At 36.8% G+C, this 19,356-nt stretch overlaps 1 protein-coding gene across 4 annotated transcripts; it reads right to left on the bottom strand.

Moving 5' to 3' along the window:
- Positions 1–258: 258 nt before the first annotated feature.
- On the bottom strand, positions 259–18,547 carry LOC107219787 (asparagine synthetase domain-containing protein CG17486). 4 transcript variants are annotated; one of them, XM_046731215.1, is made up of 5 exons: positions 18,394–18,547; positions 6,886–7,092; positions 4,718–5,629; positions 2,745–3,157; positions 259–1,123 (listed from the first exon to the last, which is right to left on the bottom strand). In XM_046731215.1, the coding sequence occupies exons 2-5, from the start codon at positions 7,069–7,071 to the stop codon at positions 949–951; spliced, it is 1,686 nt and encodes a 561-aa protein (XP_046587171.1). In that variant the 5' UTR covers positions 7,072–7,092; positions 18,394–18,547; the 3' UTR covers positions 259–948. The 4 variants fall into 4 exon arrangements, with proteins under 4 accessions (XP_046587171.1, XP_015513605.2, XP_046587170.1 ...); XM_015658119.2 differs by lacking the exon at positions 18,394–18,547 and adding an exon at positions 9,522–9,810; XM_046731214.1 differs by lacking the exon at positions 18,394–18,547 and adding an exon at positions 7,898–9,027.
- Positions 18,548–19,356: the final 809 nt, after the last annotated feature.

Below are 19,356 nucleotides of genomic sequence, written 5' to 3'. Positions count from 1 at the left end.
AATCTCATAAGTTGACTGTTATTTACATCTATTCTAGACAAGATTTTACGCATTGGTTTCGCGATTCTTCCAACTGTGTTTAGATTCACTAGAATTATCTCTATTTTTGATGATATCATCAGCCTTGCTAATGTGTAAAATCAGCTGTTGACAGTTGTCGCGATTTATCTCTACATAATAATCAGTGACGCATGCAAGATTATTTCTCTACTCATATGGCTACAAGGTGTTAACATGAAGTGAGAGACCATCGTTACAGAATCATATCCTTTTAATTCTCTTGAATATAAAAACATGATTTCTATGCAATAAATTAATCAACAGCGATTAATAATAAGTATTAATGAGAAATGAACAATAATTATGACGACCTTGAAAAACATGAAATACATGTGCATAATATAAAAAATTACATTTAAAATGTTCCATAATACTACGAAAATATGTAGGGTGACCCCAATCCATTGCCTCATAGGCTACCAATGTATTCCTTGTGAAAATCTATGACTGAAACGCTTTACTTCTGATGGGACATTTATTATTTGCGAATACAGCTGTTTAAAACTGGCCGATCCGGTAACATCTGATGGCTCAGAACAGGGCTGACAGATTATCATTTCATGATGATACACTCTACAGCTGTTGTGAGCCGTTACAAGCTACCGGATTGGACTATTTCAAAAGACTGTAATTCACAAACAACTAATTTCCCATAAGAAGTAAGAAACGTTTCCGTCGTAAATTTTCACAAGAAACACATCGGTAGCCTATAGTGCAATAACCCTGGTTTAGCCTTTATACCTACGAATAATAATGTACTGTATTACATTTGATTATCGAGGTTTATCATAAGTATTGCAAAAATGGCATGACATTTGATGCACGCGAATGATGAATTATTGTGATATTATGTTTAGCGATTAAAAGTAACTATTTATTAATTACAGTTCACAACCTATCGGATACATCTTTGGCATTTTCTTTACTATTAGCAATGCGCGATCCAAACTGGAAAGCTCTCTTCGGAAAATTAGCCGCGCTCTGGAGACCAATTCGACGTGCAACTAGTCGTAAAAGAAGTTTATCACCCAATCCAACTGGCATTTGATCAGTTGGGTAACACCTGAAACAAGATATAGAATTAATAATCTCTTTTTGTAACAGAGAACAAGTAAAATTTGTGGCGCATGTATTTTGTGTACGGGTATCTCAGTAGTATAATTTCACAGTCAAGTTTGCATATACAAGGCATTTTTGTTTCAATTGGATAAAATTTTAAGGTTGAATTTTCATCTAGTTCATTTTTTCAATCCCATTCTGCCTATGGAAATCTATTTATTCATCAGAATACTGGCCACCCGACCCTTGAGTAAGAGAGCCAGTTATGCAAGCCTCAGGTAAAATCGGCTGTGTCAGTTGCACTTGTTATCAGTATTCGATAAATTACTCTGTATATAAATTGGTCGTGTATCAAGTTGGGAACTATTGAATGATGAATAGAGAATCGAGATTAGTAGAAGGTGATTTGAAGTTGATGGTTTGAAAGTTCGGTTTAGAAGTCAATTTGGAGGTTGAGTGTAGAGTGTGGTACAGTTGTCAGGGAAGAGGCTACGTAGAGTTGCTTAAAGCATTTTTAACTCTCTTTCGAAATCCGACCTAGTGATGGTGCTGCCACGCCAGATTCAAAATTTTGCAAGTTTTGTGCATATCACGCTAGATACTGAAATGTGTTTCGGTGCCATTTCAGTGAACAACTCAAGTGGATTACTAGTTTCTTCATACTTGCATGTAGAAGATACACGTTAATTGTCAAAATAGTGTATGTGTTCGTCAAAGTAAATTAAATTTGAAATAAACAGCAGAGTTTTGAATTCATCACTTAAATGGTATAGAAAATATTAAGCTGTTTTAGTGCTGCCATCACAGCAACTCAACACTAGAGCTGTCAATGAAACAGTAAATACTGTAACAGTGTGAACTACCACTCTCACTTAAATACGCGGTCAAGGAAACTGATATTAGTTGCATCTTTTCTTGTACAGTGTACAACTAGGAACACGGTAGGGGATTTAGCTGATGAGTTGTGAGGTAAAGTCAGGTAATAAGAACAGGAACAGGATGTGATATGTGATGTGAGAAGGTAAAGGCTAACAATGAGGCTAAAGTCAGACAAACGTGTGGATCAAAGAGCCTTACATAACACTCGCTTCGATAGGCCAAACAAAAAGTAATTAAATGTAAACCTGTAAGATCTCAAAAATAAACACATTTAAAAAAAAAATATTAGCAGTAAAATTTAATTCAAGTTGGTGGTGTTTTTCAGAGGTATTTCTTTATCACACCACCAATGTTGGTATAAATAAAACTGATAGTTAAGATAACTTTTCGATAAAACCAAACTGTTTTGCATAATTTTTTAGCTATTGGGATTGTCGCTTCGCAATGCATCATCTGGTGGAAAAAAATCAAAGTAATGAACCGGGATAACAGCTGATCATATATTTTCGCGCGTGGATGGTAGAACGGATATATTTTTGATTACATTTCATTAATTTATGTGATATGAGTAATTTGAAACCCTAAGAATTACGATTTGCCTCCATCAAAATTAAAAACTTGAGTTATTTGCTGATAAAATGGCGTCAACAACCAGGCTCTGATGTCATGAGGACATGTTCCAATACTCATTACCATCTAACAAATTATGTATTGAAACACAATACAATTTGTATTGCAGCAGTTACCTTTCCCATGGCTTGAGGGTCTGGACATATTTGACAAAATTTTCATCCAAGTATGGCAATCTAGATTGCCTTCCATGGTCAGATACAACCCTGTCATCTCTTCCTAAATTTCGTTCAGATATCCTTTCTAGTTCCCCACGTAATTCCTGTGCTAGCATGTCCCAGCCTTTATGCTTTAATGTCGTTCTGTGCCGCATGTATCCTCCAAATAGTTCGTCAGCTCCCATACCAAGGAGAAGTATTCTGCACGAAGATTCATATGGTATTTCAGTTGGCATCAGCACACCCTTAGCTTTGCTGGCAAACCATACAGCACACCCCAAGCTTTCATCCAATACAGTGCGCAATGGATAAACGAGGTTACAAATATGATTGGAACGATAATTCTGAAGCTCTACTTGCATTACGTTTACCTAAAATGATTAATTAAAATTTTGCTGACGGTTATTCGACCTTGAAACTTTTTGTAGAACTTTTCTAGGGTACAGTACTCTGGAAAATTCCATCTGCCGTTTCTCTATTTTAATACAATTTCATTGTTTTAACTCTTGTACATACAATAAAACTTGAAAATATGATTAATTACAAGCATAGCAATAATAATTGTGAATCAATGATGAGCTTATAAACCTGACAATCTATAACAAATGCTATGCAGTTCCAAGAGATTCTGACAAGATAGCTAATAATAACCATTCGTATTTTATATCTTATGGGGTAGCTGTACAATACACAATGAAATTACGAGTAATTGTAACGGATTTCGTCAAGCACTGAAATCTTAAGAAGTATCTTCATTAACCCTCAGAGCACACAACTATTTTTTCTATCACAGAGCACACTGTGGGTTTGTAAGATTCTCTGCACTCTTTCACGGTCCACCATTTCAAAACAACTTAACCGATCAACTTGAAAAAATTCTCAGATATTCGTCAAACACTTTAGAATCAATCACCATATTTCAATTGCATCGTTAGAAATATTAAAATGAAAAAAAAACCTCACAAAATTGTTTACTTCAATACAAGAAATTTTTGTAAAAAAATGTCATTTCTTCCATTTTTTATATTTTTTACTAGAAATTGGGCTTCCGGATATTCAAAATAAAATTGGAGGATGTGTTCTGAATGTTAATAGGCAAGAGATGTTATAACTAACGCGATTAGTAAATTAAATTGATTTGAATGTAAGCACAAAGATCAGATTTTGGCCGAGTATAGACATAATTAAATTATTCCTATAAATACCAAGTAATCGAACATACCTTTTGTATGTATCCAATTCTCTCAGATAAAATAATATAGATACTGTGTAATTAGTCCAGTCAAATTAGTCCGTAAGCTTTGCAGATAGAATGCGGACAGAGACAACTTTGACGCTCTCTATCTCAAGTAATATTCGAGTAATCGCAAAATCGTAAAGACATAAATTATTCAGAATTTAGTCCCCTACAACTTTTATATGAAAAATTTATCGATAACATCTAAAGGGGGCAATATAATTGACAATAAACATTATTAGACATCAATTTATGGCACTTTTTTTTATTGTAAAACGTTTTCATTCACCGCTATGAAAATATTCTTCCAATAAAAGTTGTAGACAATATTTTTTTCTAAAAAACTAAAAAAAAATCGAAAATCCGACCAATGGGAGCCGAGATATCGAGGATTATCTGTTGTTCAAGATGGCGGCCGATGCACAAGGAAATTTTGTTGGATTTTGGTGTTTTTGGGCATCTCAGATGACCCTCTACTTGCCCTAAAAAATTTGGCTTTTTAATCCGTTTTGTCATTTTCAAGTTCTATTTGACTGGACTAAATACACCTACTCATCGGAATGTCAATTCGAAACTAGATAGGTCCGGTACTTCATTTCATCAATTTGTAATTTTTTGTTACATATGGCATTTCGCTTTGTTTTTCAAGAGTCCTGTAACCTTTTAAAATACTTTTACTAATTAACTAACAAACCTGTATAAAGTTCCACCTTCTATTAGGACAAATCCTTTCAAGTTCAGTAAAAGTTTGTTTGCCTGTTTTTCTGTCAGGTACATCGTAATTGATAGTGGCAGCTTCCTTTGTGCAATTTGAATTTGGATTCTTTATTTTCTCAAAAGCAACGTTAATTAAATCAATTTCTTCATTTTCTGGGACAAATTGATTAGCGATAACAGCTAAAATTGCAGAATCCAATCCACCCGAGAAAAGTATACCAATTTTGGCATGCTTGCAGTTTACTTCTTCACCATTCAGATACAAGCTTATACAATTCCTGCAGTAGTTAGGTTTTTTTCTAACTCTAACTTCGACAGAACTTCTCAGAAACCTTAAAATGTTTTCCACTCTTTGGTATACTTCCTTGTTTTCTAATAGCTGTTCCATTATTTGACTGAAATTTTGATTGTAATCAATGTTTTTGAGATATTGGACATCTTTGATCTCTGGATCGAGATATAGAATTGAATTATCAATTTCTGGTTTGACAATGGTTTCTTTTACATCAATATCCATGTTCAAACTTGTCTCAAGATCTTCAATAATATCTGTGAACCTAAGATTTGGTTCTTTCCATGGATAACAAGTCAAATTGAACTCTTCACAGTTTAAGTTTGTTACAAATATTCCAATTGCTGGTACCTCTGTCATATTTTTCACATTTTTATTCCCAACAGAGCACAATGTCAGCAAAGTCTTGTCCTCGTTCAATTTTATTAATAGACTGTGTCTACCGATCGAATCTCGCCCAAAGTACAAACAATTGTCTGACTTATTGAAGTATATAAAACTATAAGGTCCCTGGACCTCCAACAGTGTTGCGACAACATTTTGGGAAGAACTGAACCTTTTTAGCAGTGTCGTTGTATCACACTCTGTATCGCTTGCCTAAAGAAAGGAATGGATTTTTTGTGTGACATAATTTTGGTACATTTTACAAAAAATGTTCTGAGCAACACATTGAGACGTGTACCTTGGCATACATCATTGCCAAATTTTCTTCACCTAGTATAATATGCGATTAAAATGATTCAATTCCCCGAAAGTTACCATATTATCTCGGACAATTAAGGAAACAGTGAAGATAAAATTTTGGAATTTTTGTCTAGGTTAGTAATTTGCGACTAATGTTGTTGTCCAATTTTGAGTGATTTCTTGTTTTTCCCCGACTTAACCCTTTGTGGCACAGCATCTTACATATGAGACACCTTTTATGAATTGGTTATTCAAGATTTATATTCAATTTTTGAGATATCACTGTCATTTTTTTTGCCTAATTTGTCTTCTAAGATGTCAATGTTGATGTTTTAAGAGGGGTTATGATGATTCCACGAATACAATGAGCACTATAAATAAACAGTTTTGAAAATGCTTGTTTTTACAGAATAAATGTAGTTGTGGGAAGGCTGTGGGAACCAGCAAAGTGGAACTCGTTAATCCGATATCAAAATTTGAAAATTCAGAATAGCGGATCCAATATGGCAGTCTAGGAAAAGATAAAAATTGATCATGCTGGCTTGAAATTTGTTAGTTCGAGGGTTTTTGGCGACACTGAAAACGAATCCGATGTCGGAATTGCAAAATTCAAGATGGCGGACTGAAATCATAAAAATTGATCCTATTCACTCATATTAGATCCACCATTTTGAATTTTGAAAATTTGTCAGATTTGACCACATTTTTGAAATCAGCAATGTGGCGAACCCTAATGTACCGAGCTTTAAGAAATTTGACTGCAAGGAAAAATGTATGCTTCAGAGGGTTAATTGCCATCAGCTGATTGTTAATAAATTTTGAAAACAAGTACAACACATTGTTACAGAAAATATTACCAAATCTCTTTGGTAGGAAGAACTACTTGGAGGTTTCAGTATAAGCAAGTTTAATAAATATGAGATGTTATAGCATTTTTTTTTTTTATTGTTCATTAGTATAATAATCTTGTTCAAGAACAGAGTGTGGGCTAGTTATAAACGCATGATGCCCTTTATCCTGTGTCGGGAACAACATATGATATTGACAAATAATTTTGCAGTTTCTTTTTACTGCAAATATTCCAGTCATGGAAACAGTGGAAATAGAATTCAGAACAAAAGGCTTCATACTTTCACAAAACTTCTTGATTTGCTAATGTGTTCACTCACCAAACTTCCATTAAAAACATCTCCATTCCACAGTAGGACATTACCATTAACATCAGAATCTGTACATGGCTGCATGACAGGGTTGCTTCCTTGCATCCATAAAATGCTCGCTGCAAAATGGCCGTCCCACTGTTTGGCTAATCTTCGGAATAGTTCCGAAGTTCCATCAGGACCTCTGGCATTCATTGCACCTTTGCACTTTGTCCACTGAAATAATTATTCTATATAATACCAATTGTCTCACAATAAGGAGGTATGAATGAGAAGACGGGTGAATAAGCGGGTGAATTAGGGAATTCAAGTATTCACGAGCAATTATACAAATTAATTCGGGTGTCTTTTATTCAAAAATATATAGATCAAGCTTGATTTAATGAGTTTTTCATTGGAATCTATTGATAGGTAGCATTGCTATCGACAATAACGTCAACTATTTCGTTCCAAGACATGTTTTGTAGTATCTACGATATTTCTAAAATAGTACAACCAATTTATTTCACATTTGAGGAAACTATTTTCAAATAGCTTATTCACTTTACCACGATCTCACCTTTGTACTAGTCTTCTTTTTTCTTTTTTTGTTAAGGCAATAAAAAAGTTAGATATTGGCTGAAAAATAGAATTTCAACTTAAAATGGGCACAATTATGCTACCGAGACAAAAAGGTCGTGATGTTGAGGATAAACTGTCCAATTACACTGTTTCCAAAGTTGAAATAAATTGGTTGAGCCATTTTTAAGATTCCGTGTATACCGCAAAACATGGCACCGAGTGAAATAATTAATGTAAGTATAAGGCACAAATCTCATGATCTGCATTCTGTCTTGGAAAAGCGGTACTACCATGTATTCAACACTCCTCCTGGTTAATTATTTTAATTTTTTAATTTTTAAGTTAGTTTAACTTGAGTTTTTGCATTGCAAAAATAAACTCAAATTTAATTAAACTATTCAATATTCCAAAAATATTTATATTTGTGCAATTTCACCAAAATTAAATTGTTTGCAATTACTCCTGGGCAATCACACTAGGTCAATTTGTCCCAAGCAGAGTTATACTTGGGAATTCCCGACAAACCGAAAAGGAATAAGGCGCAGCTTCCATTTCCAAAAAAACTTCGTACAGGTAAGTTCTGGCCGTCCTCCACCCATTTGTTCTTGAGCTACAGCGGTTTAAACTTGAGGGGACAAAAACGACCCCGTGCAACCGCCGTCTGAGTAAAACTTGGGATTTAAAAGTCTTTTTGATCTTTTTTTTATTTAAAAGACTTCTAATGGTGCATTAAAATGTGTAAATCAATGTCTTAATTGACTGATTTCTTTATGTCCAAACAACAGGTATAAGCATTCTTTTCCAAAAGAGCAATTCATTTTTTTTTTACTTAGTGTTAGTTTTCATTTCTAATTTCGTGTTTGCTTAAAGATAATATTATTTTTGCAATAAAAAATGTTGTTCGATTTATTTTTCATAAAAATCATTAATTTGCATCTCTTTGAAATTGTGCATTTCCAAGCTATCCAATAATTATAGTTTGGGGCAGAAACGATCCAAACTCAATTATTCTTGAACATTAGGGTGTCCATGACAACAATCCATGGTAATTTGTTGTTCAGTATAGCACATTTTTTACTTCTTGAAATTGAGGCCAAAACATGGTTTTCTGGCGTTTTCGTTCAGATACTAATGCATAATATAAGATACAATAACTTTTGTACTCAAATAATTATGGGTTCGATTTTAGAAAGATTCAAGAGTATTCATGTATTTTTTTAGAAGTTCTTAAGCAATTTAACACGTTGACAACTGTACATGGACGGCGCACCCAGTGTGACTGCGGAAATAGCTAAATTACATTGAGACCACACAGGGTTAAATGTAGAAAGTAACATTTGAATAAGATCATGAATATTCCTTAAAATATGTTAATATACGGCGTGACTCTGGCTAACGCCCTATAAGATAGCTGTAGCAGGACAACTGCCAAGTGCATGTCGATCCGCCAGCTCTGTTCACAACCTACAGATGCTGTCAGATTAACCAATTTTTCAATAACTGTAATGAGCAAATAACAAATCTCCTATCAGTTTCGGTCACAGATTTCTATGTGGAATACATTGGTAGCCATGTAATTCTGAGTAGTTTTATATATTACAGTGAATAAAATTAATTGGCTAACATTTGTTGTGTTACCAAAGCCCCCCGCCAAGTGTAATGCTAAACCTAGCTAGATATTATTTAAAACAACACGATGAAGTACAATGGTTACAATTTGGTGAAAACTCATATAAAATTAAAACTTTGATAGAATGACAAATGAAAAACAAATTCGCTTCGTCTTGCTTAAAGAAAGTTTAGCATGTTTGGCTACTGACAATAAGCTTTATTTCCATCAGCTCTGTAGATTTTACATGTGTATATCCGATCATGGGTTTTTTTTATGACCAGCAATTCGATTAAACAGATTCGTTAGTTTCTCTCTCTTATGTGGAATTTGAAAGTTTCTAGATGCCCGATTCAAAAATTCAAACTATCGTGTGTACGTTGTCATGTGCCTTCGGCAAATACTGGGAGGTAAGTAGTGGTAAAATTTGTTGGAAATGAATTTGCGTGGCGTGAAGACGTGAAAAAACAAATACCTCAGTGCTTTTCGAGTCAATTCCTGCCTTTGAAACATCATTCTGGTCTCTACGAGACACCGAACAATATATTCCACACATTGGTCTGTCAAGTTCACCTAACACTAACCTAACTACACGCTTGAACCGAACCGCAAATCGCGTTACAAACTAGGGTAATCAGCGTCTCTTCTATCGCCGTGGCGGTATCTTAGAGCATATATACATACACAGTATATGCTCTAATGCTTTAAGCTGTTTTCTCACGTGCAGCAAACAGCTGGGATGTGGCAACAGCAAAACGCTCTCATTGGCTGCTTGCTACGTTACTATACTCCCTATACTCTTTGGTTATAAGCACGGTCTTAATAGACAGGTCTGGGAACTCCGACTATAAAAACGTGCTCGAAAATGAAGCCAATGTTGTGAATTTTCGCCGCTAGCGCTAGTGAAGGAGAGGCCTACTTAGGCCGTGTTCGAAAATTGACTGACAGTACTGTCAGCAATCTTTTATCTCTTTTGCGCTTCCAAGTTCGTGGATAGCTCTGACTCTGTCCTAGGGAATTTTGAGTACTCTCAGTCAATTTACGAACAAGGCCCTAGTACGCATAGACCTGTAACATCCGACCGGAACATCCGTATGTTTTATCGACTATTATTACTGCATCTTACTTTTATCAACTAACCAAACTCGAAGTACGAGAATCTTGTAACCATAAGGAATTAAAACAACTGACTAACTATTTGGAATATCCCTAGATGGAAATAACTATGACATTCACTAACCAAAGCTTAAAAACCATGTTACGAGATCTTCGCACTACAAAGAGATATAATATTATTATACGTTATTATATATCACTATCATATTAACACCATAATTAACTAACACGATTATATCCAATTATTATATAGCACTCGACAATGCCATTTGTGCATTCGGAGCTGAGAGCTATACTGGGTATGTTTCGATATACACTGCGAGCACTGTTCAGTGCTCTTACTGGGGAGAAATTCGTTCCGTTATAGACGGACAGTATACAGTCGCAGCATCCTAGGGAAATATATGACGTCATAAATCGTCGCCATTTTTCTACTGTGAACACTGGTGCTTTCGAGGTAAGGTGCTCTCAGTGCTTTGATCACGTGATCAACAGCGTTCAGAAATTGAACAGCTTCCACTATTGATAATTATTATTATTGAATATTGTCATTTAAAAATATCGGCCGTTAAAAACAAAAATGGAAAATTTGAATAAATTGTGTTTATTGCAATGTGAAACAAATATTATGTATGAAATGAAATTAACGCCAAAAAATGTCGATCACAGTATACTGTACTGCGTTCCGTTTTAAGCAGTAACCAGTATAGCTAACTATACAGGAACGGCTTGGCAGTATACTAAATTGACGACACACCTTACAGTGCTCGCAGTGTATATCGGAACATACCAACTATAAGCAACTTACGCCATACCATATAGCCTGGAGTATAGAAAACTGTAAAACCATAGATAAATATATAACCAATATAATGTAAAGATAGCACTGCTGCAATAACCCATAAAACCAGAGACTGCAAAACCTTCAAAACCGTGAATACTAATTATCCAGCATGAACTATACCTTCCTCCGTAACGCCGTATTGAAGGCAACACGAGCAACGTTTTGAAGGCAATGCAGATCTCCAATGTGGAGCCATACAGAGCTTCATCTAGAGAACACATTAGGAAACTTACCGACGAAACGATTGAAGGTAAATCAACTCGTAATAAACTCAAAGATGCATACGTGGCAACGCCCAATGACAGGCAACCAACAAACATAAGAAAAACGTTCTAGAAGCTTCCAAGCCGATTTATATCAATATAAGAATTAATAATTACAGAAGAGAATTATATACGAAAGCACACATGTAAACCTGCTCTAAAATTATGGATTATCAAATTGTTAAATACCCTAAATCTGTTAAGATAATTATAACACAAACACCTAAGAATATTCGCAGCAGCGCGATTTTAATAATGTTAAGCAAATAGCAACTATGTCTCATAAAAAATCGCTATTGTACTCCAGGTGAATACCGACAGTAATCAATTATAATACATATGTAATTTTATATAGATACACGCTATAAAACTAACAAACGACGAGTGACCAATATGACATATGGACTTTGTAACGAGCAAGATAGTAAAAATATTAAGAAGTAAACAGGAACTAGAATTAAGCGCATCGTGACCCTGAAAATGCACACGGCACTAACATAAAACATGAGTCACCACTAGCGCATACGCACTGCGATTACTATATTAGGAAATAGCTGCCAATAGCACAAGACGGGGGAAGAAGCACAGTAGCCGAGGGGCCAAGGGGGGCTTGCGCCCCAACAACAAAGCCCACGCAGAATGGAAAATTACAGAACAACGACCCCGCACCTACATCACCGCACCAGTGCAGCGTTATACCATATGTAAAAACTTGCAATATAGTAATAGCTAATGAACTAAGATCACAGGCGTGCATGCGGCGAGGAGATCGTGTCCTAATTAGAATTCCTAGAGAAAGGGGAAGGTGCGCAAAAGGTGACAAAATCTAAAGAAGGGGATCGTTCTGCGCAACGATCGACCCCTATAAAAACGGCCACCGATCACCCGATCGTCTTCTTGGTTTCTACCACCAGATTCGTCATCTTGTTCCGGTACAGTCTCGCGGTAAAATCCTTTTGCCTTTTGCATTTAAACTTTTCATACAACGTTACTCTGCCCAAAAGTCCAGCGAGCTTTCAGCTCCATTTTGTCATATTAATTTAAGATCTTACACTAAGTAACTCCGTTTTTGTGACTTGAAATATTGAACTTGTAAAATAAATCCAAGTTAATCAAAGTATCCAAATATATTAGAATCAGTTATTCCGTTAAATCCTCTCACCAATCTACGCTGTAAGTCATCATATCCAGAGTATTCTCAAGAGGTAAGCCAATTAATTAAATTTTTTATCCAATAATTACTCCTTCCTCGGTTCGTTCGATTAGAGCGACAGAATGCCCGTTGTCCGGTGTATTTCAATACTTTATCGGTAATTGGTGACCCAAACTACTGATGTGAGTCTAACTGTGGCTGTGTGAATGATTCCGGTGTCTAACATCTGGAAATTTCCACCAGGTACCGTTCCGACGTCACATATAAAATTTTTTTTTGGTGCATCGGCCGGGAAACCAAACGTTATAATCGCGAAAAACTTTTTGTGACGCGAGTAGCGACCGACGGACGGCGGAAGTTTTGCGCGCTACCGACACGAACTGAAAATCATCCTAATCTCGCTCGATTTAATAAAATAACTCAACAAACCTGAATTTTAATACCCGTTAACTCGCCAAAATTCTAAAAATCAATGAGTCAGTCAAGAATTTTTCCATCCGCTCTGGAAATTTTCCATTCAAATATTTCTTCAATATCGCACCTACTGGGATCTCGTGTCACTGAGATCCCTTGTTTTCATCGAAATACTCTGTCGAACCAAGATTCCAACCTTTAATCGAAACCTCTGACAAATACCCTTTGTTCTCATAACGAATGCTCCCAAAATCGAACGAAATAAACGGAAGGAAACGCGGAACCATAGCAAAGCTTTAGGAACAATATACTCAGCCGATTATATTAAACGATCCGCACGAAATCCCGGACTCTGTAAAGGTCTGATATCTCAATAAACCGCTGAATTCTAACCATACCATCGGAACTTCTGAAGATATTTGCTATTACACGGGAGATACAGAAGAACGAATAAAAGAAAGAAATAAGCTGTTCGAGCCCCCAACGCGACCCAGAACGATTAGCGAAGAAGACGCAAAGATTAGGAAAAAGGCAAAAATTATTTCTGAATACCTCACGTTCAAACTTCCAACGATTTCCACCTCCTTTTCCTCCGACACGGAATCTAAAAGTTAAAATAAACCTTATTAACAAAAATTCAAATTCAGTCATCACATACGCATCGGTTATTGATCGGGAACCCATAAAATAAGGAGAGTTGTTCAGAACATCACAGCACCCCAACTCGTTATCCATATTCATAAAAACGAGTCAGAAATATTTTTTTTTTATTACTCTCAAGCTCCCCGCTATCAAACCTGTCCTGTCTCTCTTTCGTCTCAGCAGTCCCCGGAATTGTCGCTATTATACGAATCCCGAACAATTAATCCCCACTTCCAACCCAGTTATAAGCAAATAAATCCGATTGTGCAATCCCAACATTAAATGGGAAAGGAAGACCCTCCTGTCGATAAAAACGCTCAGCCGTAGTACATACTCCGCCTTCAGACCGACGACTTAGATCACAAGTTAGTACGCAGGGCACCCAATTATTTGAAGGGCAATTAGAAAATTTAGAGGAGACGAACGCGTCGGGAAACTCAAGTCTCACTCCCAAACAGTCACAAATCTCCAACGAAAATTCTAATCCAACGAATAAAAATTCTCCGGAGAACTCGAGAAAAACAGAAAAACCCACTCAAATACTTATTCAAACGCCTGATTCGGAAAACCAATCCCAAACACATATTAAGATTCCTCAGGAATTTAAAATGGTGAGCGAACCCGTTGCAAGTACAGGCGCAACCGCCTTACCCGCACCGACTTATCATTATATCTCAATTAAGGATGCCTTAGAGGCAGTCCCGGTGTTTGACGGCAATCCGTCCCAGGTTAGAAGTTTTGTGCAGGGATGCAAGGATGCACGCGAAATGGTTCCGCCTCAAGTCGAATTAAGCCTCGCGCGAATAATACGTGATAAAATCAAGGGAGTAGCTCGACGTGTGATCGAGAACGAACGGTTCGATACCGTAGACAAATTAACCGCGCGAATAAATGAGCTTTATGGACCAGCCAAATCCGTTAATCTGTGTCAGGGTGAACTAGGGAAAATTTTCCAAAGACTGAATGAAGACGTCGTGACGTACGCATCAAGGGTACGCGAAGCGATGGAAAATATAAGACAGGCATTCTTGCAAGAACAACGTAAAGATGATTTCGAAATTTTTACGCGAAATACCGAAGCGGACGGCAAAGCCGCTTTTCTGCGCGGATTAAGACCCGAAATCGACGGAAAAATCCCCACAGTACCCGGTACTCTAAAAGAACTGGTCGACGCGGTGATGAAAATAGAAAAACAGGAGAAAATTAAAATCCAACTTAGACGAGGAGATCAACCTAGCACAATTCAAGACGCTACGATAAATTACGCGATGTTTCAACCATATAATTGCGTTGTATGTGGAGTAAACGACCACGATAAATACGATTGCCAATATAATTCAGATAAAAGCTATTACGATCACCGTAAACCTCGGAACCAAACTTATGTTACCCAAGGTAATCGAGCAGACTATAGGGATAATTATAATTCGAGAGATGCTTATTCGGATGCTCGACGTAACTCGAACACCTACCAACTGCAAAATACCACTAACTCGCGAAATCAATTTCCGAAACATCAAAATCGTCAAATAAATTACCAACCGCAACCCGGTTACGATTCAAGAGAAAATCGTCCCAATCGACAACAGGGACCTCCGAATTTTAGTAACCAAGACAATTACAGTAATCGAAGGTCGAACTCCCCTAATCAACAAGGTTATCCTAGAAATAATCAATATCGCGAAAATCGCTATCAAGGGAACAATCAATACCGCGGAAACGTTTATCCCAACAATAACTTGTACCGTGAGAGAACTTATTCAAGGGACCCTAGCCCGCAGAGGTCACAATCAAATTTCAGACAGGGAAATCAGCGTCCAAATCAGTACGACGATAATCAAATAATTAGACAAATGCGTTATACTCCGCAAACAAATTATCAGCCCTACAATTCGAACCGACCTGACGAATACCAGACAGAACAACCACACGAACACTGTCGATATTGCAGAAACTACGGTCACTTAATCAGTGAATGTCCAATTAAAGAGCGAAGTGGTAGATTAAATCAAATACCGCGAGAAAATCGAGTCTCATTTTCGGGAAACGGGGAGAGCCTGCCGAACGACGGTGCGACCTCGGAGGCTCTCAAATACCCAACCGCATCTTGTCTATTATACAGGGCGTACCGATAGAAAACTAGTGATGTTGCCTACAAGCGATATGGAACAAATAATTATAGATCCGCCTCAAAATTCCGATAACAAATCAATCAACACGATCATAAATCCAGAGAGTATAATCCCTACGATCAAATTAGAAGCGAGCGAATTACAAAATCCGAGTACATTCATGTTGGATACAGGCTCCGACCTGAACATTGTAGAAAATAACTGTGTAAGGTCAGAAATCGAAATAAACGAACAAAAGAAATTTAATCTTAGCGGAATAGTCCCCGCGTGCGTAGAAACTATGGGAGAAGTTCCCATAAACGTAATAGGAACCGAAGCTCAATTCCATATAGTTCCGGAAAATTTACCAATCCCACAGGACGGAATAATAGGATCCCAGTTCTTCAACGAAAATGGAGCTCAGATAAATTTTGATAAAGGCACATTAGAATTCGGTAACGTACGAATCCCATTTCTAAACCAGTCGGAAAAAACGACTCGGAATAGAGCGCAGACTGGCAACTGCGACAAACTCGCGGAGACCGAACTAGGCGCCGAGGTTTTACCGCTCCTAGACGTAGAATCTAACGGGTGTCTCGGTTATACAAAATCCGATTTAAAGACGGAAATTTCCGAACCTCTTAAAGGAAAGGAAAAGGTCAAAAATCCGAAAGATGTTATCGTAATTCCATCGAGGACACGGCTTGGCATCCGTATCAATCTCGAAAAAACTGAGTTAACCGAAGGGTACCTACCTCTGATAGACGCAGGTGACGTCTACATAGGGAACGCGTTAGTAGCAAATCGATATAATAAAGCGTACCTTTATGCAATTAATACGTCAGACTCGGAAGTAAGGCTGAGGATTCCACCGCAAATCCTGGAGGAAATGAGTGAAACAGAGGACTCTTTAGAATCAGATACCCAGAATTTTAAAATCAAAAGCGAGAATGCAAAAGAAACCGTTAATTATAAGAACATACCCACAAAATATGAAATATATCCCGACGAATGCATAAAATACGACAATGAATCCGTGAAAAACGATAATAAATCTACGAAATATTCCAATAAATCCATAAAAAATAATGACGAATATGCGATAAATCCAAGTGAATCCAATGAATCTGTGAAAAACGATAATAAATCTACGAAATATTCCTATAAATCCATGAAAAATAATGACGAATATGCATCAAATCCAAGCGAATCCAATGAATCTGTGAAAAACGATAATAAATCTTCGAAACATTCCTATAAATCCATGAAAAATAACGACGAATCTGCAATAAATCCAGTTGAATCCAATGAATCTATGAAAGATAATGATAAATCCATGAAAAATAATAATGAAACTACGATAATACCAAGTGAGTCCAATGAATCCGTGAAGTATGAAAATAAAACTACGAACAACAAGTGTAAAAGTAATTCCGACGAATCCGAGGAAAATAATAATGAATATTCCGACGAATCCATAACAAATGATAATTCTGTAGTAAACCTGAGTGAATCCAATAAACCCATGAAACGAGAAGATAGATCTCAGAAGAATGAAACTAAACCCAGTAAACCCATAACGAGTGAATTAAACGAAATCAAATTAATGGGACAGTATATTACTGACAACGCAAACAAGGCTGTAATAAATAAACACACCTCGATATTTAAAGAAGAAATAAATCAATGCAATAAAAACCAAGAGAAATAAATATACAAGAAGACAAGAAATAAAGAAGTCTACGCGAATCCGCAAATCTGAACCCTATACGAAAACAGCCGAAGACGAGTATAAAAGGAAGATAACGTGCGCAATCCCACGGAATAACTCTACGCAAAACACGAATCAACCTAACGAAATAAATATCCCAAAAATAAAACGATTATTCATGGTTCAAAATTTCCACAACGACCTAGTCAAAGCCAGGGTCGAGCTTTTGGAATCCTTATTGAGATTAGAACACTTAAATACCGAGGAAAAAGAGAATGTCTATAACTTAATCCAAGCAAGCGCAGATATATTTCACCTACCAGGCGATAATTTAGGATGGACTAAGGTAATTAAACATCAAATAACTACAACCGACGAACAGCCAATAAATACGAAACAATATCGCTACCCACCAATCCATGAGAAAAAAGGTGTGTGTGTGTGTGTCAGCTCCGACGCACGACTGGCGTTTACCTACTCCTTACGAACAATAATTATGATATATATCGAATTGAAAAAGAGGGTAAATGAACGCACTTTCCAAAACGATAAGAGAAACAAACATATACCTGTAATTATTCGGATTATTTTAACTTTAATCACTAGATGATTTGTTTAATGATATATAAAAATACACGTATCAATGCATAGAAGTACAAGAAAACTTTAAAATCAAAACATTAAAAGTTGATGGTTAGGTTGCTGTTGCGTACGTTGAATCTATACAATGAATGCTACTAGATGTATCGCGGTAGCTTACATTTATTACACAGCATGCATACCCTGTACTCAGCAGCAGCGTACAAGTTGCGGCAGCACTTCGTAATACGCAGGCACACAACACTCCCGTACAAACATACGCACACATTCAACTCTCAGACCAGAGGTAGTGAACTATACAGTGAGACTACGAAGCATCGCGCAAAGAGGCGACCCCGAGTATAGGATACGCTCTGTAATGTATCCCATCTCATTCTTTTGCACGTTCAATCCTACAGATATATATTTTTTTACCCCACTCAAAATTTCCGTACCAGGCCTTATAACTAAAATCGTTTCTTAAGGAGTAAACTCCAAAAATTTTAGAACTCACGCTTCCCCTACTCCAAGAAGACACAAATCCAACCACACAATTCCCCGCTAAAAGCCACCCGCTCACAATTAACAACCTTCGTCAAAATTACGATTTCAACTACTACATCAACATTTCAATTTTGCAGATGAATCTCTTGGCAAACCAGGAAAAATTGATCACACTATTCACTGATAGATTTCAGCTAGATATGCGAACTTTAGAAATAAAGCGAGCTGGTAATATTATTGTTGTAATATGCAATAGAGTCATGCCAGATTGGGCAAAGAGCGTGACCCGTCAGTTGTTATGGAACGACGATCTGCCACCAAGAATCTATAATTATAGCGTATATACCGACTACATCGTTAGCGATATACATAGATGATAAGGATCGTAGTGAAGTTGAATTAGACGAAAATTCAGATACTATGTCCCTCTCTTTCGCCGGCTCGGGGAAACTTTTTCTGTCACCAGGCTGCCACCATACTGTATATGCTCTAAGGGGCTTCTCTACCTAGGGATATTTATAATAGCTAGACGGTTCCTTGAACCTTCCGGTTACAAGAATCTCACACTCAGGCTAGATTTTCACATACAGCAAACAGCTGGACGCAGCATGCTCTGATCGGTCAATTCACCAAAATCACCATTTTGTGATGTCTAACTTAGTGATTTTGGTGAAATAACGAATTAAAATATGCTACATCCAGCTGTTTGCCGCACGTGAAAATCCAGCCTAAGGACTAAAGAGGCGGTAACAGGATGAGTTCTAACATGGACATAGGAATTATACTTGGATATGTTCCGATATACACTGCGAGCACTGTAAGGTGTGACGTCAATTTAGTGTACTGCGAAGCCGTTCCTTTTTACTTAGCTATACTGGTTACTGTTTAAAACGGAACACAGTACAGTATACGGTGATCGACATTTTTTGGCGTTATTTTGATTTCATACATAATATTTGTTTCACACTATAAT

This window comes from Neodiprion lecontei, chromosome 2, assembly GCF_021901455.1.
Source record: "Neodiprion lecontei isolate iyNeoLeco1 chromosome 2, iyNeoLeco1.1, whole genome shotgun sequence".
Taxonomy (NCBI): Eukaryota; Metazoa; Arthropoda; class Insecta; order Hymenoptera; family Diprionidae; genus Neodiprion; species Neodiprion lecontei.
Note: the sequence above shows the minus strand (reverse complement) of the source record. Positions and strands in the feature narration are given on the sequence as shown.